We start from the raw sequence: 24877 nt of genomic DNA on the forward strand, positions 1-24877 counted from the left end.
ATGTATCTATTTAATTTTGCACAGTGCGATGGGCATTGAGAAACTTCCCCCAATATGGAACTATTTTACATCGTAAGTGATACTTATGAAAAAAACCAAAAAAAAACAAAGCAAAAATGATAGTTTTACAGGACTCTGCTCAGAAAGTAACTAAACTTGGGTTTTTACTTCCATGGAAAGTGCAGATGGGAACCCATCTCCAACATGTTAGATGCTAGAAAGAACAAAAGCATAGCCCACACACACACAGATATGTTTATTATGGCGGCATGCACTCACCTGTACTTGTGGCAGAATTGCTTTGCCCCCCATCAGAATACTGACAAGGATACTGTAAAGATTCATCGGCCCCAGGAAAATACTGCAGAAGAAAAAAAAAAAAAAGTGATATTTTTTATTTATTGTCTTGCCAGAATCTTTCACATCAGTCCCTGCTTCATTGGAATTTACAGCAAAATTCCCAAACACACATGCTAGGGCGCATTTATGTCAGCAGCCAATTAACCTACCAGTAGGTCTTTTGAGAATGGAAGAAAACCCATGCAAATGCAGGGAGAACATACAAACTCCACACAGATAGGGACCTGGTCAGAATTGAACCCATGGCCCAGTGGTGTGAGACATAAGTGCTAACCACAGTGGAATACAATATGTTGTACTCCTATTTCAGATGCTTGGATTATGCATGGAGGAGAGAAACGATCAATGTTTTCTAGCTATATTAGGGTAAATTAACGTTCACATAAAGCAGCCAAGTAACCAATATTGTATAACCTAGGGATGCACAGACCAAAGGGCCAGAAGGCCAAGTGGAGTATATTGTAAGCAAAATGTATCACATGAGACAATTTTCTGACCCTTCTCTCCAGATATTTCATTAAATGTTAGGCTAAATAAATTTCCCGTTAATGTAATGTCAGCATGGCACTAGCAGTACATCATTTCATTGGATGTATGTTGCATCCCTGTTCTAAATCAGTCAAACTATCCTAGGTGAAAAAACCTGTTCGTCATAAGTTATAAAGTCCTGGAGATCAAATATTCACTACTTTAGAGAAGTCTATTCCATGCAGTTGTGAACTGGAACTGATGATTTAAAAAGACCCAATGTATGTGTTATTTTATAGAGTATAATAAACTATATACTCCTAAATGAGGAAGAAAAAAAACAAAACACCTTGCCTGCATAAGATGTGTCATTATCTTCACAATCTCTTCCATTGAAGGTCGTTGAGATGGATCTTTAGACCAACAGCGAGTCATTAAACTTTCAATAGGCTTAGGTAAATTTTTAATTAGAGGTGGCCGAGTACCTGGGAATTCATAAGAGGAAGTAATTAAGTGAATGGATTAAACCATTGATAAACACAACTGTACTCTTAATACAAAAAAACAGAACAAATATAAATATAAATAATGCAGGACTATAGGGAGCTCAACAAACGAAAGAACAAACTTTACATTAACACTGAAGATACATGAAGATAAACTATTAGATCAAATATTTTAATATAATCGGCAGGAATACTTTTCAATGAAAGTTATTTTATTTTAAACTCAAGGTTAAATGCATGTAATTTAATGTTGACTTTGTATGCTACCTGTTAGCAATGCATGAATGGCAGCATGACTACATATTATACATAGTACCATCTACATGTCATACACTGGAATATACAGATAAATAGCCAAATGTGCTTCTGAACATAAAAATGGAAAATCTAAATAACTCACCATTGTGAACTGCCCACATTATGCGAAAGGCAGGACCTCCAATTTCATCAAATGGTTTCCTCCTGGTTATTACTTCCCAAAGAATGATGCCCCAACTGAACACATCACATTTCTCACTGTAGTTACTACCTAAACAAAAAGACATTTACAGCAATTTATTAGGATTAGTCTCGAATCCAAACTCCATTTCCGTCAGTGCAAAAGTACTGGATATAAACTCACTAGGAGACACCAGGCTGAACTGGACTGCAGTCCAAAATAATAATATATAACGGTCCAATCTCACCTCTCCTTGCCAAAGTGCCCATTAACAGTGATTAGAATGCATTAGTACCAAATAAAAGTATTTTTAAGCTTTTTAGATAATTGTACTTACGCGATTTAAAATGTCACTTTAGTAGCAAGTGGGGAACCTTTGCAAGGTGTCTTAACTAGAAGATGTTCACAACTTGCTCAAACCTATTTCAAAACACCCAAATTTACACAGACCTTTTTCTATGCTTAACAAAAACACTATATGAGCAATCGTTCAGGGTGGGTGGGGATATCATCCCAACACGCTACAAAAACATTCAAAACTAATACACAAAAACAAACACAAACATGCCTGCACACCAAGATTCAGCTCTTGTGGTTACAGTTAAGCAGTTCCATTAGAACACAGCTTCTCTGAAATGTTTAGCAGTTTACTAAACCTTAAAGCGTTTTTTGATATTTACTGCTCTTTTTTTTTTTTTAAATTTTTTTTACAGGAGGTGTCCAGGTAAATTTTAACCTAATTACTTAAGTGCACACCACCCCATTTCTTATTTTCCCAACTGACTTTTTTTAAATAATAAAAACGTATACGAATACAATTATAGTACCATAATGTTTTGCAATATCGGCAACAGAAGGCAGCTCCTCAGCCATTTATTTATTATAATTGTTCTCCCTTTCATAATCTAACCAGACCTGCTTCCCTGTATTTATCCTCCAGTGTCATCTTGTCTCAGGCTGGTCACACTCACCCTTATCACAAGCAAAGATAGTCAGTTAGTCTGTGGTGCCAGTGTTAAGCCCTAGCAATTAGTAATCCTGGTGGTAGATTAAAGAAGATTTGTGAAGCTCAGTGAAAGGTTCTCTAAACACCTATGTCCAATTAGATTTTACACAATATATCAAAAATGCATTATGAAAAGATATTCTCTTTGCAAGAGAGATCTACAGATCGATATAATATTTAGATTAATGGATTGTAAACCACTAATAAAAATATAAAAAAATAAGTTAAATACACACATCAGCAGTATAAGAAACAAATCAAAATATTTTACCTTCAAAAACTTCAGGAGCCATCCAAGCAGCACTGCCTTTGTTGTTAGTCATATGAGTCTGAATATCACAGGCTGTACCAAAGTCACATATCTTCAAAACCGTGCCTCCGGCTACCAGGAGCAAGCTGTAATATCAAAGACACATACTTTGCAACAGCAGTACTTGTGTGATATATAATTGCATTTCTCTTGTCTATCAAAAGAACACAACACAATACTAGTGGACTAGAAAAATACAAAACAGGGACACAATGGAAATGAAATAACTAAATGTGCCAGATTTTGTTATGTTATTTACATGAATGCAATTGCATATGCAATAAGGATATAAAAATAAAATGTATAATATAATAACCAGAACAAACAGAAGTGCCTACTTTGGGCTGGAACTTTTTCTGGCATTTGATATTGTAACCATGCTTTACTCTTCCTCCAAGACACAAAAGTCTAAAAAGGATCTAGGGCAAGGAGAGGAAGAAAGCTAGCATTTCCAAAAATCACTAGTTACATTTCTAAGAATTGTTTACTTGAAAAAACAGGAATATGTAGCAAAAAACAAACAAACAAAAAAACAACAACAGATCATTTATAAATAACAACCTACTTTGGTGGTTTAAGGTCCCTGTGAATAAGAGCCTTTGGTTTCATGCTATGTAAATATGCCACGCCTTGGGCACATTGCAAACACCAACTCATTGCATGAGCAGCTGTGTAATAAGGCAGTGGCTCAGCACCATGCAGAACTGCAAAACAAGAATAACAAAGTAAGAAAACACATACAAATACACAGGATAAAAAAGAGATTTCATTTGTTTACAGCAGTGGCTTGCACACACCTCTGTTTAATTGTGCAAGATATGCATATCTGTACTGACTAATACATTAATATATGTTGCGCTTGTTTACTTGCATCGTCTTAGGACTGGAGAAGCAAAGTGGGGCAGGCAAGCATAGGCGGAGTGCAGGAAGAGCTTGTTCACATAACTGCAGCACAATTAGATGTGTACTAGAGATGCTTGGGCTCGGTTCTCCGAGAACCGAGCCCACCCGAACTTCGCTGATCCCGGTACTTTGGCGCGCTCTCGGAAGTGAAAATGAGGCAAAACGTCATCGCTGCATTGTCAGATCTCACGACTTTTGGATTCTCTAAGTACTGCCCTCTAGCGCCATTTCACAAAGACACGGAAGGGGTAGCAGGGTTGTTGGCAGTTGGGCAGCGTCATTAATGAAAGAGAAAGAGGAGGGGTGGCAGAGCAGTCTCCAGTGACATTGTACTGTGCCATTGCTCATACAGAAACAGGAGGGGTGGCAGTGTTCTTGTTACTCTCCAGTCTCAGCCATGATGAAACGAATCCCTCTACGTCATGTGCTAAAGCCTATGTTCAAGTGCATAGTGGTTTTAAGTCAGGGAAACAAATGTAAAAGCTTGCACCTTTTAAAGAAAAACAACACCTCTCTAATAAAGGCGTTAGTTTACTGTCGAAAACCATAAAATTGCCAACATGCCATTCTATCTAAAATATTAACAAGAATACCAGCATCAGCTAGATCCCAGCACAGCACCTGGAATCTACACGGTCATTATCCTCACCCTCATCAGTGTGTACATCATCCTCACACAATACTAATTCATCCCTGCTGGAATCCATCATTACAGAAGTCTCTGTACTTTGATGTAATTGCCGGGAATAGCCTTCCCCATGTAATTTGTAGTTCATTATACGACAGAGCTGTCACGATTTTTGTGCAATTCTTTTACACCAGACCAAATGTCAAAATGTTGTGCTGACTCAGCTTTTCAAAGACACCCAGTGGTGAAACAGATAAGTTTTTCCTAGCAGCAGTTGCCAAAGAAACTGAGGGAGGATGAGTCATCAAGTAATGTACCACTTGAAATGTCAGCTTGCTGACCAGGAGCTCATTGCTCCTCCTCAAGATCTCAAGATCTGGGTCAGCTGGAAAGAAAAAAAAGACATAGCTCTTTACCTAGGATTATGCAGTTGCCAAAATGTAATGATCTGATTTCAAGATGTTGATAGCTTTTGGATCCTGGCAAAGCGAATAAAGTACTTGATCTACAAGTCCTACATAGCTAGCGGAATTGCTTAGGTTCATCTCCTCCTTCAATTTCTCTAGCTGCTTTTCCAAAACTCTAATTAGGGGAATCACTTGACTCAAGCTAACAGTGTCTGAACTCACTTGATAGAGGACTACTTCAAGTGGTTTCAGCACCTTGCACTACACAGAAAGTATTCTCAACTGTGCTGTACTAAAGTACAAACCCTCTCAAATTCGATTCTTCATACAGCAGCTGCAATCTCCTATATGCTGTTGCAGAATACTAAAAATGACCACATACTTTCTTTTTCACTGGGTCCACCATCTCCAACCCGCCGGGGCACCCTGGATTGGTCTTCGTCTGATAAATACACGCATCCAAGGGAGGTGAGCGCTCGTCGCCATGTATTAGCTGTAGAATTACCACAGTTATCCAAGTAAAGGGTGGAGCGATCAAAGGAACCATAACTTATTTAATGAGTCATTCTCAGTTTCACTGTACCAGCAGTGTGTTCTGGGTGATGGTGATCTCCTCGTCTTCATCTTCCAAATCTTAATCTGCAGGGGCCGGTGACACACCAATTTGTTTTTTCAGGTGACTTAGCTGTTCTTTAAACTGGACATATTTATCATCCTGCCTCTGTTGAGCTTAATAAGACAGCTAAGCTATTGGTAGCTTGTTTTGTGGGGGACTGAACAAACAAGCACTTCAGCCACAAAAGTGGCACTGCTTGTCACTGGAGTACTTGGTTTGTTAAACCGTACCTGTCCATTTCAATATCTTACATAAGGGTGGGTGGGAGGGCCTAAGGACAATTCCATCTTGCACCGGTTTTCTTTTTTTTCTGCCACTGCTCTGTGGCAATGTTTCCTAGATGTCCTGTGAACTGCCATGTGTTTGTGTTCGCTGCAGTCTTTGTCCAAAAGTGTATGAAAATAATATTGTGACCTGTGAGGTGGTCAAAATTGACTGGAAATTAGTGTTATTGAGGTTAATAATAATGAAGGAACAAAAAAAAAAAAAAAGAAAAATCCAGATCCAAAACCAAAACATGCGAGGACGGTTTTGCGAAAACCTGAAGTTAATCCAGTTCAAAAACGGAGACTCGGGGGTCAGTGAGCATCTCTAATGTGGACACATCCACAGATACATCAGCACTAGCTAGCCACTTTTGATTGGACAATTGTATATTGACCCTTCAAGCTGATAGTACTTAATTCATTTGCACGATATGCAGTTAAGACAGCCTATTTGCATAAATCACATGCAAGAGGGTAAATGCTACTATTAGCTTAAACATATAGCGTGAAAGTTTTAGTAGTTGTGTTATTTTTATTCCATCATGAGGCGTAAGTACATACACTTGTCATGCCTGATGTATGCCTGGTGATCTATCGTTCCCCTGGAGCACACCAACAATTTGAGAATTTTTCTGCATGGTTCCCTCACTTATCTTCAGATATCCTCACCATCATCATGGGTGATTTCAACATCCCCATTGATAACCCACCTTCCAAAGCTGCTTCCAAACTACTCTCTCTAACCTCCTCACTTGACCTCTCGCAGTGGATTGAATCATCTACTCATCAGGATGGCCATTGCCTTGATCTTGTTTTCTCTAGACTATGCTCAGTTTCTAATTTTATTAACACACCCTTCCCCCTCTCGGATCATCACTTTATCAGCTACACGCTCACTCCCACTGCTCTAACCGCTCTACTGTCTAACTCTACCAACACTCCTCATACCCGCAGAAATCTTAATTCTATTAATATTAGAGATGGTCACTGACCCCCGTGTTTTGGTTTTGGATTCGGTTTTGGATCTGGATTACCGTCGTGTTTTGGTTTTGCAAAACCGCCATTGTGTGTTTTGGTTTTGGTTTTGTTTGGTTTTGTTTTGCTATTTTGTTGGAAAATCCATGTTTTTGTGCCTAAAATAACCCAATTTAGTGCTCCAACTGTTTTAGAGATAAGTAATCTAATTGTTGAGGTAATAAATCATCCAAAAAAACTGTTTAATTCTTTGTTGGTAGGCCTTCAATTATTCTACACACAAAACAGAATGTCTTCCTCTCCATCTATGCATATTGGCAATGCAGCCATCGTCTTTGGATGTATATTACACCCTACACTTATACTTAAATATGTAAAGAAATGGAAAAAGACAGTTTGCTTTCTGTCTCTATATGCCCCCCTCCACTTTTTAAAAAAAAAAAAAAAAATTCAGCCATTATAGACTGTCAATTAATATTGTACATGGAGAAAGCCAGTTTGGTTTCTGTCTCTCTAGGCCCCCCTCCACTTGTATAAAATACTAATAAATTCAGCCGTTATATACTGTACAATAAAAATTGAAATGGACAAAGGCAGTTTGGTATCTGTCTGCATCAGATCCTCTCTCCACTAGGAGTAAAATAGAAAACTATTCAGCCGTTATATAATCTAGAATATAAATAGAAATTGAGAAAGGCAATTTGGTATCTGTCTGCATCATAATCATCAACATCATCATTAGCGCCCTCGTCGCCTACACAAATCTCCCCCTCATCCTCTTCTAATTCCAAAGTGGCATCCTCAATTTGGGTATCACCGGCTACACTCGGGCTATTAAGGCACACATCAGCAGAATGCTCACGATTAGACATCCCACTGTTGGATGGACTCTCTACAGCAGGGGTAGGCAACCTGCGGCTCTCCAGGTGTTGTGAAACTACAAATCCCAGCATGCCTTGCCATCTATCTGCTGGTTATCTACTGGCAAAGCATGCTGGGACTTGTAGTTTCACAACACCTGGAGAGCCGCAGGTTGCCTACCCCTGCTCTACAGGGATTGTTGTCATTTGTGAATCAGAGCAAACATTCTCCTCTAATGCCTTACTGTTATCTTGCAGCTCGGCTTTGACGCGTAACAGTAGTTGTGCACCAATTGTAGGCTGGGTAACTTTTTGGGATCTGCCACTAATAGCCAAAGGTGAAGGCTTCATTCTCTCTTTGCCACTGCGTAGAATGGCATGCTTGCAATTTTTTTTTTATTGTCACTTAACTTTTGCTCAGTTACACTTCTTTTTCGCTTCAATACAGTAAAAAAAAATTTGTTTTTTGCACTAATTTGGAAACACTCTGTTTGACATCGCCTTGGCCAGATGACGTACTGGGAACACTAACATCAGAACTGGTGACAGTACCTGGTTGCTCATTCTGATCATATGTGAACTGCTTTGAATCCATTCTGAGCGCAAAGCACTGGGGAGTGCTAAAAATTATTTAGTAGATACTGCTGACAGATATGACTTTTGACAGCCAGAAATATTAATGCACAAATAGGGAGGACACCCCAAAAGCACTGAGGAGTGCTAAAAATTATTTAGTAGATACTGCTGACACATATGACTTTTGACAGCCAGAAATATTAATGCACAATTAGGGAGGACACCCCAAAAGCACTGAGGAGTGCTAAAAATTATTTAGTAGATACTGCTGACAGATATGACTTTTGACAGCCAGAAATATTAATGCACAATTATGGGGGACACCCCAAAAGCGCTGGGGAGTGCCAAATATGAAGAAAAAATAATAAACCTCTATCCTCCTCTCTGCACTAGTGATTTTGGTTAGAGCAATTGCAAGAACAATATTGTATTCTCTGTCCCTGCTCTAATTAGCCTATGACTACACCCTGCTCTCTCCCTCTGTCAAATGGCGATGGATTGCTGTGGAGGCGTGTATTTATAAAGTTGAAGTATCGCGAGAACCGAGCCCCGACAACGTCACAATGACGTTCGGCCTCGATTTGGATTCGGAACGGGCGGGAGAGTACCGAGCTGCTCAGCTCGGTACTCGGATACCCAAAGTTCGGGTGGGTTCGGTTCTCGGAGAACCGGACCCGCCCATCTCTAATTAATATTCAACAATTTTCCACCTCTCTCCAACACCTTCTCTCCCCTATCTCTACATTCTCCTCCCCTGAGATGGCAGTACCTCATTTTCACCAAACCTTAGCAACAGCCATTGATCAAGCGGCTCCAGCGACACTACATACTACATGTCAACTTCAATATATGCCGTGGCACACTACAGCAACGCAAAATCTTCAAAAACTTTCCCGTAAAGCAGAACGTCACTGGCGAAAAACTCGCACCTCTAATGACTTCTTCATATATACTTCTATCTACCACTCCTATCGAAATGCTCTGGACACTGCAAAACAAACATATTTCCAATCTCTAATCTATGCTCAGGCTTCCAACCCCAAACACCTTTTTAAGACATTTAAAACGCTTCTCAATCTTCCCACCCAAAACCCTCCGTCCACTATCAGTGCCCAGGATCTTTCTTCCTATTTCAAGGACAAGATTGATAAGAGCAGACTAGAAATGGTATCCTCTTCCTTGACAAGCAATTGGTTCTATTCCTTCCCACCAACCTCTGACATACTCTCTTCATTTGACCCCACAATGAAGAGGAAATTTCTACTCTTCTTATCCTCCTACTCTACCTCTTGTCCTCTTGATCCTATCCCCTCGCAAATTGGTAGATCCCTGTGTCCTGTGCTCATCTCACCTCTAACTAAAAGCTGTAATCTCTCGCTCTCTACTGGCATCTTCCCGTCACTATACAAGCATGCAGTGATTACTCCTATTCTAAAAAAACAAGATTCCGACTCAAACTATCAAATTACCTTCCCATCTCTCAGCTGCCGTGCCCTTCCAAGCTTCTAGAGAGACTTGCCTACACTCGCCTCACTGTCTGGCTTTCGTTCTCAACACTCCACAGAGACTGCGTTGACCAAGGTTGTCAATGATCTGATCACTGCTAAAACTGAACGCCATTACTCTCTTCTAATTCTCCTGGATCTCTCGGCTGCATTTGACTCCGTTGACCACTCTCTTCTCTGCAATCCCTAGGTCTTCAAGACACTGTTCTATCCTGGTTCTCATCCTACCTTTCTAATCGCTCTTTCACTGTTAGCTTCTCTGGGGCCACCTCTGCTCCTCTTCCTTTATCAGTTGGAGTACCGCAAGGCTCAGTGCTAGGTCCCCTGCTGTTGTCCATCTATACCGCTTCTCTTGGAAATCTAATAAGTTCCTTTGGATTTCAGTATCATCTCTATGCGGATAATACCCACATTTATCTATCCTCTCCTGATCTCTCGACATCTGTGTTGTCCCGTGTAACTGACTGTCTCTCTGCCATTTCGTCTTGGATGTCCTCTCGTCAACCTCACACTTAATCTTTCTAAAACAGAGTTAATAATATTCCCACCCACCAACAAAAGCATACCTGACATTTCTATCTCTGTTGATAACATGACCATAAATCCCACCCCAAAAGCTCGCTGCCTAGGTGTAATCCTTGACTCACACCTATCCTTTGTTCCCCACATTGACTCTATATCTAAATAACATTACATACATCTAAAAAACATTTCCAGAATTCGCACATCTCACACAAGACACTGCAAAAACCGTAATTCGTGCACTTATCTCCCGCATTGTCTATTGCAATTCCCTCCTTACTGGCCTTCCCAAAAACAGACTGAAACCCTTACAATCTATTTTGCACGCTGCGGCAAGATTGATTTTCCTTGCAAATCGCTATTCCTCTGTTGAATCACTCTGTATGTCTCTACACTGGTTGCCTGTTTTCTACTGAATCCAATATAAAATACTCTTACTAACCTACAAGGCCATCAACAAAGCTGCACCAACATACATCTCCTCTCGTCACAAATTATCTCCCAACTCGGCAACTCCGTTCTGCACAAGATCGGAGTCTCTCATCCACACTCATTACATCCTCCCATTCCCGGTTACAGGACTTTTTCCAGGCTGCACCCACTCTATGGAATTCTCTCCCTCGCACAATAAGACTTTCCTCTAGTCTACAAGCTTTCAAGCGTTCTCTGAAAACCCATCTTTTCAGACAAGCTTATAATATTCCTCAATCATCCTCTTAACCTCACTACACTACCCTATTACCACCTGTTATACAACTACCCCTTGACCAACATTGTTGTGTGACAGGATCATTTAGCTTATGAGTCACTTTTACCTTTGCAGTTTGGCTGGGCTGACTGCAAATGTAGACTTAACCTTATGTGTCAAACTCCCATTGTCCAATAGATTGTAAGCTTGCGAGCAGGGCCTTCTCACCTCTTTGTCTGTTTTACCCAGTTTGTTAATTAGTTTACTATGTTTATCCCCAATTGTAAAGCGCTACGGAATATGTTGGCACTATATAAATAAATGATGATGGTGCAAAAGCTACAGTTTGTGAGCTGGATGCATCTGGAGATGCTTTTGACTCAACACATGTAAGTAAATACACTTTGACACATTTTTTCCCTGCTTATATTCTGAGCATTTCATCTCTAAATGAGCCCCAGTGTTGCATAACAACCACAACACATGTATGCATCAAATTCCGTGTGAAGTATATGTTAATGATGTTTATTTATAAGTCACCACAGAGCTAAGCAGTGCCATATATATATATATATATATATATATATATATATATATATATATATATATATATATATATATATATATATTTATATTCAATGATACTGTGTCCCTTACTCTGGTAACGGAAAGTGCATTTGCTGCTCTTTATTTTTGCTCTGTTTTCTATGGTTTTAAATAAGATGAACAAAACATTGTATTGCACGCTCCTACATTGTTAAAACTGCATTCCTAGGACGTTGAGGATAGCATTGCACATATTGGCAAAAGGAAAGTGTCACTTCAAAGTCCTGCCTTACAGAGATCGAGCTACGTACATAAATGTGCCCAGTTATGCACCCATATGTTAATGAAAAAAATGTAAATAAAAAAAATAATAATTCTGATTTGTGGGATGTGCTTAATAAGGAGTGGTGGTGAAGGCAGCACATTTAGAGGGGCGTATCCTGTACAGTGCGGTGTTAGATGGAGGCAGAGCATCTTTCACTTTACACATTCCTTTAAGTGGTGGAAAACCAGGGTTCGGCATAGATTGTTAATGCCCTTTGCATCTTCCAGACACGTTAATACAGAAAAATGACGAAGCCTTGAGGACCATTTACTCTCAATTTTAGACGTAAACGAGGCAAAAGCAAGCTGTATTTTTGGGGTGAAAAAGGACCACCAGTTTTATTCATTTCACCTTTTCCCAATTTGTAACAGCCGGGACTTTAAAGTTACGTTTAACATTTCCACCATGCACATATTCAGCTGGACCTGCAAGCCACAAAAGGTTGTGTAGATTGTTTATAGAGGAGCAGTTGCACTATTCAGAATAAAGGCATGCTGTGGGTGTGCTCGGTCTTATAGGGAGGTGGACATTTATGTAAAAAGAAGAGTAACTGCATATTTTGTAGATTGTAAGTTACATTTATGTGCTTTTAGATGCACTTCAATGCATTATAAGTCACAACTAGACAACACATAAGGAACACCATTAAAAGTACTAGCTGCCACCTATCAGACTGATTTTTACATTTTCTCTGAGGTGGTGGCTGTTTGGAAGAGTCTTAGACAGCAGCTAAACCGAGGCAGACTTACTAGCCCACCAGTGTTAAGGATATTCAATAATTTACATCATAAACATGCTTCTTAAAACTTTGTAAAAAAAAAAAAAAAAAGCTTTTAAATTACCTTTTATAAAGGCAAGTGTACTATTCTACAAATGTAGATCATATTTATAAGAATGTGACTATACTTTGATCAATGTGCCATTATATAATCATAACAGACACTATTAAAATAAAAAGCAATGATATATGCTAATGCTTTATTGATTTATATTTTACTCATTCTATCCTTACCTTCAGCTACAGATAAAGGAGTGGGAATGTGAAATAGTAAATAGAAAAGGGACTTTTATGAACATACATTATAGTAACAGTTAGAAAGGAAAGAGGGACAATACAACCTTTCAAACCATCAAAATTCATTGATCCAGAGAAAGGCCAAACCAAAATACATATTGTGACAATTGTTATTTTAGCCTCACATGAAGAAAAGTAAAGAAAAATCCCGTTGTGACCACATAAATTGAAATCTGATAAATTTCCTATATCAGTCACCTCCATATTGTTCTATACTAATTATACCTACAATACCATTTCTTGTAAGAAAGTTAACCAGTCGTTTTACATTTGGTTACATTGCCACCTCATGTGGTAAGGAATATAAAAGCTTAATAGCCTTACACTTACAATTGAGAACACATTCTCAGTAGGATCAAAACATTTGTTAGACAAATCTTTGTATAGACCTTTAATTTATATATATATTAAATTAGGACTATTCCAAACTTCCAGCCCAAAAAAATTTAACAGTATTTCTAACACCTCTATAAAATGAACCCTTCCATTCCCTCTATTACCCAGTTTTCCTTCCTCCGAATCCTTGAGTTCACTTTTTAGAGTGAGGAGCTCAAAACTGTATCCCAGATTAAAGATGTTGTCTAACAAATTACTTCTGTAATGGCAAAACTAGATTTGCATAACATGAATTTATCTCCCTTTGCAGCTGCTGCCTGGCATGGTTACTACTACTTCCTGCTAACTAGTATTACCTTTATAAACTACTAAAATGTTCACCAAATGTGAAAGCAGTTAATTAAAAAACACAAAAAAACAAAAACAAAAAAAAACAAAAAAAAAAACCCCTACTAACTGGTTAGTTTAATATAGGTGTGCTGAATGACAAATATCTGCTTGCAGAAAATGTCAAAGTTAAAAATTCAAGTAAACTAATCACTTTGAATTATGTATAGTTAACTAAAGAATACATTATGACAGAAGTTAATGCAATTAATTGCATCAAGAAAACGTTATTATTTTTTTTTACTTTTAAGGAAAGTAAAAAAGGAACAGGGAAATTGGAAAGAATAAATGCATTTCAAAAGCCAGTGAAGGAAAAAAAATAAAAAAATAAAAAATAAAAAAAAAAAAGCATAAAATGCGATTACTAAATTACATCATAAATTTCAAAGGTGGAATTATTCCCCCACAAATTACCATTATATAATGAGCCTCCTTCAGCATATTCCATAACTAGACATACCTAAAATAGAAAAAAAACACGTGTAAGTGCATTCTAAAAGAACATTACACTAATGTAATAATACAACTGAAATATTTTTATGAAACAGGAACATTTTTCTTTTCTACCATTAGATGTCGAAACACAGAACTTGTCAAAGTTGAGTATGGGTATGTATGCAGTACAGGTTATATGCAGGTAGGATAGTGCCTGCAGAAAGATGGTTGCAAGAGGTGTTCAGGGTATGTTGGGGACACAGACGGGATTAGTCTAGACTGTAAGCTCCAATGGGGCAGAGACTGATGTGAATGAGTTCTCTGTAGAGCGCTGCGGAATTAGTGGCGCTATATAAATAACTGATGGTCTACTTTAGTAGGTTTCAGACAGGACCACTCAATCTTGTGCCGATATATTTTTTTATTGTCGCACAGGCGATTATCTATCAGCGATTTTATGGAATTAAAATTAAGAAATTATATAATTTACATTCTTTGTAGCTGCTAGAAGATACAAAATTATTTTAAAGTTACTATTCAGTGTTTTTTCAGCCTAGTGCAGTGTTTCCCAAACCCAGTCCTCAGGGCTCCCCAACAGTGCAGGTTTTCTGGATCACATGTGACATAATTAGGACCACCTGTGGATCTGTTACAATGTGTCAGTCAGTAATGAAAACACCTGTGCTCCAGCAAGGAGATATGGAAAACCTGCACTGTTAGGGAGCCCTGAGGACTGGGTTTGGGAAACCCTGGCCTAGTGTGACATGAAGGCTTGTTTTATTCTGGGTAAAAACAAAACAGGAGCATTGTGTGCGGGCGATTTTGAATTCCACAAATAAATTGATTCAGCTATTGAACTATAAATCTGCCAGAGTGACAGGGGAACAGCATTTACCAAAGCATGCACTACTTCTCGGGAAAACACTGTTGGAAATAAAATGAATAAGCTACAAAATAGCCATTGTGACACCACTTAGGCTGTGTACACACTTCAGGTTTTTCACTCAATTTAATGCCAATCACACGATAAACAACCGTTCAGCCAGATATCGCATTAGTGTGTACGCTCAAACAATCAGGTTTTATTGTTTCAAAGCACATTGTATTGTATGATTTGATTTTATAAACGGACTAAAAATCTCTGTAAACGATGGACCAATGATGTTCCAATTCGGCTTTGTACGTACTCACGGACAGCAGTGTAGCCAGATCTCCATAGAATTTACAGAGTCATGATCTTTTTAGCCGATGGTTATGACAGATGAAGAGCACATATCTGAAGGCAAATCTTGTAAAACATGTACACATGAATCAGCATGCTGATCAGGACTATCAGCTGTTGGTCAAATCGTTGATAACGCATTGGGAGAAATTTTCTGTAGTGTGTACCCAGCCGTACAGTTAACTGAAGTGGATTTGTGCTCTATGAACACACACGTATATAAAATATATATCTGACAAATACTTAAGTGTTTACTGTTTATTACAGCTGTAGTTTCTGTAAATTATGAATGACATTATGACATAAAGGTAGAGGAATATTTGTATTGCTGATCTTTAACTACTGTATGCGTTTATAAACGTTACATTGCAATTCAGCTTTATTATAAAAGTAAAGGTTTATTTTCAAAATTAAGCTTTAATGAATATCTCTTGAAACATTGTTTTCAGATATCCATCTCAATGACAATTGACACATTGAACAGAATCAGTCTTTTCTTGGCTGCAAAAAGACTGGAGGTAAGCAGACTGCTTTACATGAAGAACATGCTGCAGAAATGGGTGGATCTCAGTATGTGGCTGTTTGTTTAGAATTGATCTCATGTCTTGAATGGCTGAATTCAGATTACCATATGTACAGGAAAAATGCCAAATATTTTCCAATATACCATTTCTCCTTCAAATTATCCTGGCGTGTTAAGAGAAAAAAAAAAAAACTAACTTGCCTAGACAAAGGTGTATTAGGAGTGTGAACATACCATGTACTGCATGGAGAAGACCACTAAATCCTGAGTAACTTTCTATCACATCGAACTGGAGGAAATTTCCAGTTTTTAAAACAGGCTACAGATTTTAGGAGAATGCTCTCCCATAATACTATTGTCACAGGATCTTCAGCCCTCACAAATGGCAAAATTAAATAATTTATGAAGGTATTATTGTCAGATGAACCAGACAGATGAAGGGATACATTACAGCTTATTTTATCAAGAATGGTATATTGTGTTAATGTCACAATGCATTTAGGCTGTTAGTCAGTACTACTAATGTTCGATTTTTCAAAACTGCATGACAGATCCACATTACATTACCTTCCTTACTCAAAAAGAAAAAAAAGCTGTTTGGAACACACATTCCAGCTTTGTAAAGAGAACCTTACATTTAATAAACATATTGCCAATACCTGCCATTTTAGCAAAGACAGGTTTAGTCCAGCGACAAAATGTAAACAAGGTTACCACACCAGCTGGGAACGGCTTTTAAAAAGGTCCTCTATTTTAAAATTAACATTTTTTCATCCAGCTCTGCCGAACTACCATCATTAAATTTACTATGGCTTAGTAACTGGTGGCCTGAGATGGCCAGATTGCCATTTTGGCTTTAAAACCAGAATGTTGTGGTTTGAAACAAAATCCTGCAGTCTTCTCAAATTTGTGAATAGCTCCAATGAAAGCTCCACGCAGTCAATGCGCAAGCACACTGCTGACCGTCATTTGTGGCCCTGTATAACAGGAGCGTGGACAGGGGAATAAATAGGTGTTCATTTAGTGTTTAGAGGTTTTAACTTTGTGGAAACATGGACAGCTGTCTGCGCTGCCACCAACCACCAATAAAATCTAAAACATTTTTAACTAAAATCTCTTATTAGTAAAACTTACCGGGTTTAGGCAAGCTCCGTACAACTTCACAATATTTGGATGATTCACACGTGACAACTGGCGAAGCTGAAATTAAAATAAAGGCATATTTGAGAAGAGATAGAAAAATACTAAATTAAACAGTCATGATATTGTTTCACTCATCCATTTCTGTCACTGTAAGTCTGCATGGGTTACATGCCAATTTTAGAGCAATCAGATTCAGGGTTTTTTTTTTTGTTTTTTGGGGGTTTTTTGCAAGGCCTACAGAACACAAATGTGGTTTTATTTCCAAACATTTGTCCGCTTCAAACTAATCACTATATCTGGTACAAGTCATATCTTGCTCATTTTAATTATGTAGCCAGTTAAGAGTCTCCTCTCCTTTAAAATTAGTATCTGGAGATACTACTTCTACCTCTGAGTACTATTTGCCAAATAAACCCCTCTTCAGTTTCTGACATTACGAACAGCTGAACTATACAATTTAAATTCCATGAAATTGCATGTTGTACAATTTTGTACGTTCCTATAGTTACTGTATGTAGTAATAAAAAGCGGTTGCCATGTTAAGCTATATACGTACAAAATACCACTGCACCAGGTCATCACATTCCTGAATAATTCTATTTAGCTCTTGATTCAATATGTGAGCAACAAACAAACAAAAACAAAAAATCTGTGTGGTGCATTCAATACCCTTAATGATACATGTACAAAGGCTCAAAGAGAAAAAGGAATGTGTCATTCATGGGGCAATCTGAGTTGCTAATATCAATTAAAACTTAATACTTTATTAGAATTATTAAAAGAAAGAAAGAAATTCCCATTTTTTCCTGAATAATCACTAGTAGCGAAATAAAAAAAAAATAAGGAAGTGCTTGTTAAGGTAGTGAAATTAAGAATTGTGTATTTAAAATGGCAGATTAACGCCCATGCCTCGCTGTTATATAACTATTATATTACTTCACATAACGAGGCAAACGCCGACGCACTATTAAAGTAATTATATCGTTTTCAAATAAGCATTGCCCAAGCGATTGTATGGTGTTTCTAACGCACAAAGAAATTTATTTTAGCAGATGTAAATAGTCAACAGTTCAATACATTATTATATTAAGATACAGTACAGTACAGTACAGCCAATACCAAAAGATACATACATACCGCGCTCGTATTGCATGCGCTTCGCTGCCCTTCCACGGGTCCCAGAGGACAGTATATCTGTTTAGATAACTGTGGTCAGAGTAGACTGAGACTGGTGGGGGTGCAGCTATGATTATATATACACATTCAGTGTTACAGAGAACAATGCAAATGACGTGGTTTGCTTCCATAGGTCCAGACCTCGGGCGGGTCCAGGGTAATCAGGTCATAGGCTAGTTCAGACTAAGGAATCCAAAGGTGGGGGTCGTCTCTCCAGGGGATGTGCTCCAGTTATGAGTTCATTAGCATTTCACATTCTGATATCAATCTGGCTATTTATTCCCTAAAATCAATAACTAGAGTACGCAATATGCGATCTCTTCGGCGATGGAACCGGACAGCTGCTGATGTCTAGGGGATTAGTAGGATATTAGACATGTCACATTTCCTATAACCTGAACCTTAAATAACACTAAATCATAATCATATTATATAAACTAATAATAAACCAAATACTGTCTGCTCGTGAATCACTTTGGAATGTAATCTATAAATATATATGTGAAACTAAATATTATAGTGCGTGTGTGCATTTTACCGTGCGATCGCACCATGCCACGCGTTACGTGGCGTACGGATCGCAATCGCACAGCAAAACAAAATTAACTAATATACTTTAGTTCATCCAATTAGAAGACTTCGACAGCACGTTTCGCTTACTCACTTTATCAAGGCAAATACAGTTTTTGCCTTGATAAAGTGCTTTACAATTTTTAACATACAAAACAATGCTGGGTAATACACAGACAGGGGTGTAAAATGGCCCTATTCGCAAGTTTACAATCCATAAGATAATGGGAGTTTGATACATTAAGTTAAGTATTACATATTGCCTATTGGTCCAGCTAGATTGGAAAAGTAAAAAAAAAAAAAAAAAAGTGCTTATTGGGTTATATGATCCAGTCATGCAGCAATGTTGGCCTGGGGGGTCAAAGTTGTTGTCTTGTGTGAACTGTGCAACAGGTACGAATAGGGTACCCTAGAGAGGCTAAGAGGTGGTTGAGTAACTTTATAAGCTTGCATGAAGAGGTCAGTTTACAGAGAACACTTGAAGAAGATTACAGGAAAGTGTTATTGTACAAAAGAGTGAATTCCACAAAGTGGGTGCAGCCCAGAAGAAGTCCTGTAACAGGGAACTGCAGCAGGTAATAAATGTGGGTGAGAAATGCAGATCTTGTGCAGAACGGAGGTGTCAAAAAAAATTATTTCCCAAAAGGGTTGGCGCATCCCTGACCTAAAAAGAAGTTTGGAAAAATGTCCAAATAACATGGGTTATTATATTTTGCTGATCAGTTGAATGTCTTATGAAAATAAATAATTGGCACCATTGTAAATTTGTATGTATAGATTTATAGCATTTGTATGTATAGCAAGTGTTAAATTGACACACGGAGCATCACGATTTTAATGCATTGTGCCATTCCAGAATTACAATTTTGCATTGTGATACCATAAAGCAGAGGTGACCAAACTCCGTCCTCCAGAGCTACCAACAATGCATATTTTCAGGATTTCTTAATCATGCTCAGGTGAGTTAACCCCTTTGGCTGCATCAGTAATTATCGCACCTCTTTCTACAGGCAGAAATCCTGAAACCATGATCTGTTGGTAGATGTTAAGTACTGGGTTTGGGCACCTCTACTATAAGGTAACATTTTAAAACAATAGTAGCTAACAAACATTTTTACAAACAGATTTATTAACTTCCAGACACCCCCAAACCCTTGTTTGTCTTTTAATTAAGCTGATAAATTCAAAAGGGAAGTGGTCTATTGAGAATTCTCATCTACTATATAGTCCAAAAGGAAATAATAAAAAAAGCCAAATCCTATGGAGACAACTGCAACCGTTCCTTAGGGAGCCAAGTATGATTATTAGTGTAATACAAGTTTAATTTAATTGTTCTTTCTTGGTTTTTTTCTCAATATAAACATGGCATACTGTAACGCCACAGTACTTCCAGCAATGTTCCCAAAGGCAGTGTATTAGATTGAGTATACAGTAATCTGGTCAATATCATTTTGTTCTTTGCATTATATGCATTTATGTTCTAGGTTCAGCACTTATTCATTAAGGCATAACTTGTAGCATTTTGCATTAAACATGTTCAACTCTGTTCCACAAGAGAACTCAAGGGTTTAAAGCATAGTTGCTGACTTTCTGATTAAGTCCTCCGGGAGGACAGGTCACGTGACAGGTGTAGGAAGGGGCGTGATGACTTCTTTGCGTCACCATAGCCACGTCCCCACTATAAAATGCCTAAATTCACTGCATTGAACAGGGGGGGGGGCTTAATGACACGATTAAGCCCCACCACCGATATTCAATGCCGTGAAATTAGGCATTTCTTAGGATCTGGGAGGGTTGGCCTACTCTTCCAGGAGGACTCATCAAAATTCAGGAGCCTCCCGGAAATTCCGGAAGAGTAGGCAAGTATGGTCTTAAGGATAACACTGTTTTTTCCACATGTGCCCTAATTTCTTTTGTGAAATTGCTGGATACATGCCTATTGCTAATCAAATACAGGTTTTAGGAAATGGTTCAGTAATACCCCATTCATATTGCACCAAAATCCCAGGTTTTTGCCGGGGCGAGCTGAAACAGCCCGGGTCTTGGTGCAGTATGAATGGTACAAGTCAAAAATCCCGGGTCTAAAAACCCGGGATTTATTGAGGGGTAATTCCCGGGTCGGACCCGGGTTGCCTGCACTATGAATGGTGCAACCCGGGTTTTTCAACCCGGGTTGCACAGAAAACAAGCCGATTGGCTGTCTGCCTGTCTCTGGAGGATTTTTTTTTTCTACATGCAAGTAAGCACTTTTGTATTGTGTCATTTTATATTTTTGTGAAGAGACATATGAGGAAATATGTACAAAACAAAATACAATACGTGAAATAAACATTTTTTTTTTACTTTTACATTTGTGTGGTACATTCAAACAAGTGAGGTCAAATTGGCAGTGAGGGTGGTCCTAATAAGTTCAGCAGAGGTATTGGTGCGCTCTCCTTCAAAAGTACTGGAGTTCACTGACAGCACTGGCATTTCAGATTCCTGCACATTCCACTCAGGTAGAAATTGCTCTTTTTGTAAAAACCCACGCTTCAGGAATCCTGCAATTGTATCATCCAGGCGCTGACCTTGCGGTAAGGAGATGAAGCGATGATACAGGGCTTCCAGCAATGCCGTGGTGACTTCATGCACTAGAGTGCACACCGTGGATATCCCCACTCCAAACAAGCAGGAGATTGTCCGGTATTCTCCAGGGGTAGCATAACACCACAACACAATAGAAAGGCGCCTACATGGTGGAATAGGTTTCCCAAAGTTAGGGGCCTTCCTGGAAAGTGCTGGGGTAATAAGGTCCAGCACATAGTTAAATGTCCCACGTGACATTCTGAAGTGTTGCATCCACTGCTGTTCCTCAAACGCTTCCACAGTAGACCAGAAAGCTTCTCCGTGGCTACGCTCTCTTGCACGCATGGTTCGGTTACTGGCAGCACTGAATCTCAAAATTGAGGCAATGCTGGCCCTGAGAAAAGCTCTCCTCCTGCGCATATACAGACACTGAGTTTTCTTCTGTTGTGCCATAAACTTCACCTTCCTCCTCCTGAACTGGGACTGTGCAAGAGTGTACAGTGTCAGCAGCTGCAGCAAACTCTCATTTGCTGCATAAAACAGCAAAAACACACTAGTAAACATGAACTCTGGGCTACACAAAAGTGAGTCGTCGGCCATGATGAAAAGTAATGTGGTAAACAATCACCACCCACTTTTGCATCATCTTTATGCGTCAAAAAACCAGTCACCTTTCAATGACATCACCATTTTTCAGCCAATGAAAACTGCTCTGGTGATGACTCCCACAAATTGCCAGGGCACAGACTTGTGCAGTATGAATGGGGTCAACCCGGGAAATTCCCAGGTCCGAGGTGCAGTATGAATGGTGTTTCTGAGCTGGGACGCTCCGAGCCCCGGCAAAAACGCGGCTTGAAAAACCCGGGATATTGCCGGGGCGGCAGTATGAAAGCGGTATAAGCAGTTCAGGGGAGATGTAGGATGTTTTTTCTTTAAGAGGAAAATGCAGGCAGTACCTTAAATATTTCATACTTGCCAACTCTACCGGAATGTCCGGGAGACTCCCGAAATTCGGGTAGGTATCAGGCAAGTAACCTGCATACTGGAACTTATTACCCAAAATGACGCGATTCGCATCATTTTGGCCCCGCTCCCCGCGACAAAAACATTTTGTTGCGGGGACGGGGCAAAATGATGCGATTCAACACCCCCCTCCATCTCACCATGCCCGGGATCTCCCGGAATTCACTTTTTTTTTTTTTTTTTACTTCAATTAACCGGAATTCACATTTTAAAGGTTGGCAAGTATGAAATATTTCCACATGGAATTATTATTCTGCACTGCTGGTAGATAAAATGTTATGCGTGATAATATCCTAAGTTGCACATATGTAGAACACGGTCATGAAATGCAACATACAAGATTTATGTAATATTATATGCAGTATAAAATAATTATTTTTTGAGGTTGCATAGGTTACTGCTCCATCTAGAGAACCGCAACCTCCTCCTGCTAACCCTCAACCTCCACATTTCCACCTCCTTCTCCTCCTCCTAGAGGGCAGCCTATTCCACCTACTTTCCAATTTTTTTTTTGTTTTGCTTTTAAAAAATTTCATCACACCCAGAAGTATTTGCTGTATGGAATAATCAGTACATTTGTTAAAAATATTAAAATGAAACATGTAAATAGTTATTTTTTGTTTAATAACATTAGTGACCATTTTTCATGAAAATATTATCTGTCATGTACCACTGTTGCCAATCTCTTCCTATTGCTAGCTCCTCAATTTACTGACCGCATACGGATCTCTCCTATTCAGGTTGGAGTGTCATTGCTGGAGTTGGCGAATGGAGCAGTGAATATTCGATTTTTGGAGGATTTTCCTCTGGATAACTCCTTTATAGACAACTTGAACTGTATGCATGACAATATGCTATTGCTGACAAAATGTTGCTCAGTCTCTGTGTGTACATGTGCAACTTCAGATTTACGGAACTTATTTTTTTGTCATTGTACAAGATATTGTATTGCACATGCTCATTAAAAATAAAGGTCACCAAAATAGTACATTGTGGAAAAGCAATGCTGTCCTTAGGACCTTCAGTACCATCGGGTTCAAGGTACAGACTTGTACATTGCAAGTGTGAAAAAAATTGTGCCTGTATAATCAGCAATCCTAAAAGACAGATCATCAATGCATAAGAAACAAATAAAATATTACCCAAATTAAAAAATAATAAAAAGGTCTGTTTTAAAATGTATATAGTGTGCTGGAAGAACTCTAGACTTATGACATACAAAAGAATACTGTATTACTATACATGACATATACTGCTATCCTAAATACTTGGCATCTTCTACACCGGTCCTGGAGATGGCGACCGTAAACAGGAGTCGTGAACAAAAAGAAAAGACCAAGAGGTTTGGGCCACGAAATATATCCTTTTTAAGATGGAGAACTGTCAACCACCTGGCTTCCCTAATTTAGTTCTATATTTTGTAGTTTTTGTTACTTATTGAATTTAAATTTAGAACAACATATGTACATCTTACTCAAAGATAAGACCATACCGTTTGTGGTGCTCTTGCATCTACATTTAATATATGTATATAGGAGCTATCCGAGTTACTGTTGGAAGCATTCCCTCCATGCAGTTTACCTACAGCGAGCAGTTATTTTTTTCCAGTTGACTGAATGAACACAATAGCTAGTACAAACAACTGAAGGATTTTTATTACTGGTTATTTATATAGCACCACCACAGTACACAGATTTCTAAACAGAATACGTAATCATTCACATAATTCCCTCTTCAATCCGAGTTTACAGTCTAAATTCTCTACCACACACAAACAATACGGACCCTAATCTCATTACAGGTGAATCCAAAAAATCCCGGCCAGTCATCACAAAATTCCTGGATTACAAAGTCAAACGAAAAATCCTCATGGATGGAAAAGTTGAACAATTATTCCTTGAAAACAAAAAAAAAAAAACCAAAAAAAAAAAAAAAAAAAGAAGATACTTATATTCTAAAACTAATCAGAAAATGATCAATCATTTCTTTCAACTTACCATCCCACCAAAAAGGTCACCAGCCACTTGCTATAGGCCCTCTTAATCCTATAAATACAGGGATCAACATACAACCACATTCCTTAACCCCTCTAATATATGCCTAGAACCTAAGTCCTCAGAAGCTGTTCAATTTCTCAAAAAATACCCAAAGTTCTAATGTGTTTTGAAAGGGCTGCCATAGGATGTGTCCTAGCACCACTCTGGTATGTGCTACAGAAATCAGCAAAACTGATGAATCCTGTTATTATCACTGCGTCTAAGTGTGTAACAGTTGTCAAAGGTGTCAATCATCCCAACGTGTTCGACTAATTTTTTTTAGAACACCATAGAATGAAAAAAACAATATTTATCTCCATATATATATATATATATATATATATATATATATATATATATATATATATTTATATTTTTAGACCTCAGTGAACTACTTCTCCATTGCTAAAACTTTTCACCCTGCCTCCCTTTTTGTTCTTACAGCATCAGATTTCCTTCCCTCATACTATCCCACTTCCA

General features: G+C 38.4%; 1 protein-coding gene across 4 annotated transcripts in view; it reads right to left on the bottom strand.

Moving 5' to 3' along the window:
- Positions 1 to 24877, bottom strand: part of MAP3K7 (mitogen-activated protein kinase kinase kinase 7) — a 68850-nt gene that overhangs the window by 31243 nt on the left and 12730 nt on the right. For 3 of the 4 annotated variants that reach the window (XM_075202787.1, XM_075202786.1, XM_075202785.1), the window contains exons 3-9: positions 17019 to 17084; positions 14119 to 14164; positions 3655 to 3793; positions 3051 to 3175; positions 1735 to 1863; positions 1183 to 1313; positions 280 to 361 (exon numbers count right to left, since the gene is read on the bottom strand). In XM_075202787.1, coding sequence (XP_075058888.1) covers positions 280 to 361; positions 1183 to 1313; positions 1735 to 1863; positions 3051 to 3175; positions 3655 to 3793; positions 14119 to 14164; positions 17019 to 17084 — 718 coding nt within the window. Of the gene's footprint in view, positions 1 to 279; positions 362 to 1182; positions 1314 to 1734; positions 1864 to 3050; positions 3176 to 3427; positions 3509 to 3654; positions 3794 to 14118; positions 14165 to 17018; positions 17085 to 24877 lie in introns of those variants that run through there. The other variant, XM_075202788.1, reaches the window with a different exon arrangement.

This window comes from Mixophyes fleayi, chromosome 3 (assembly GCF_038048845.1).
Source record: "Mixophyes fleayi isolate aMixFle1 chromosome 3, aMixFle1.hap1, whole genome shotgun sequence".
In the NCBI taxonomy this organism is placed as follows: Eukaryota; Metazoa; Chordata; class Amphibia; order Anura; family Limnodynastidae; genus Mixophyes; species Mixophyes fleayi.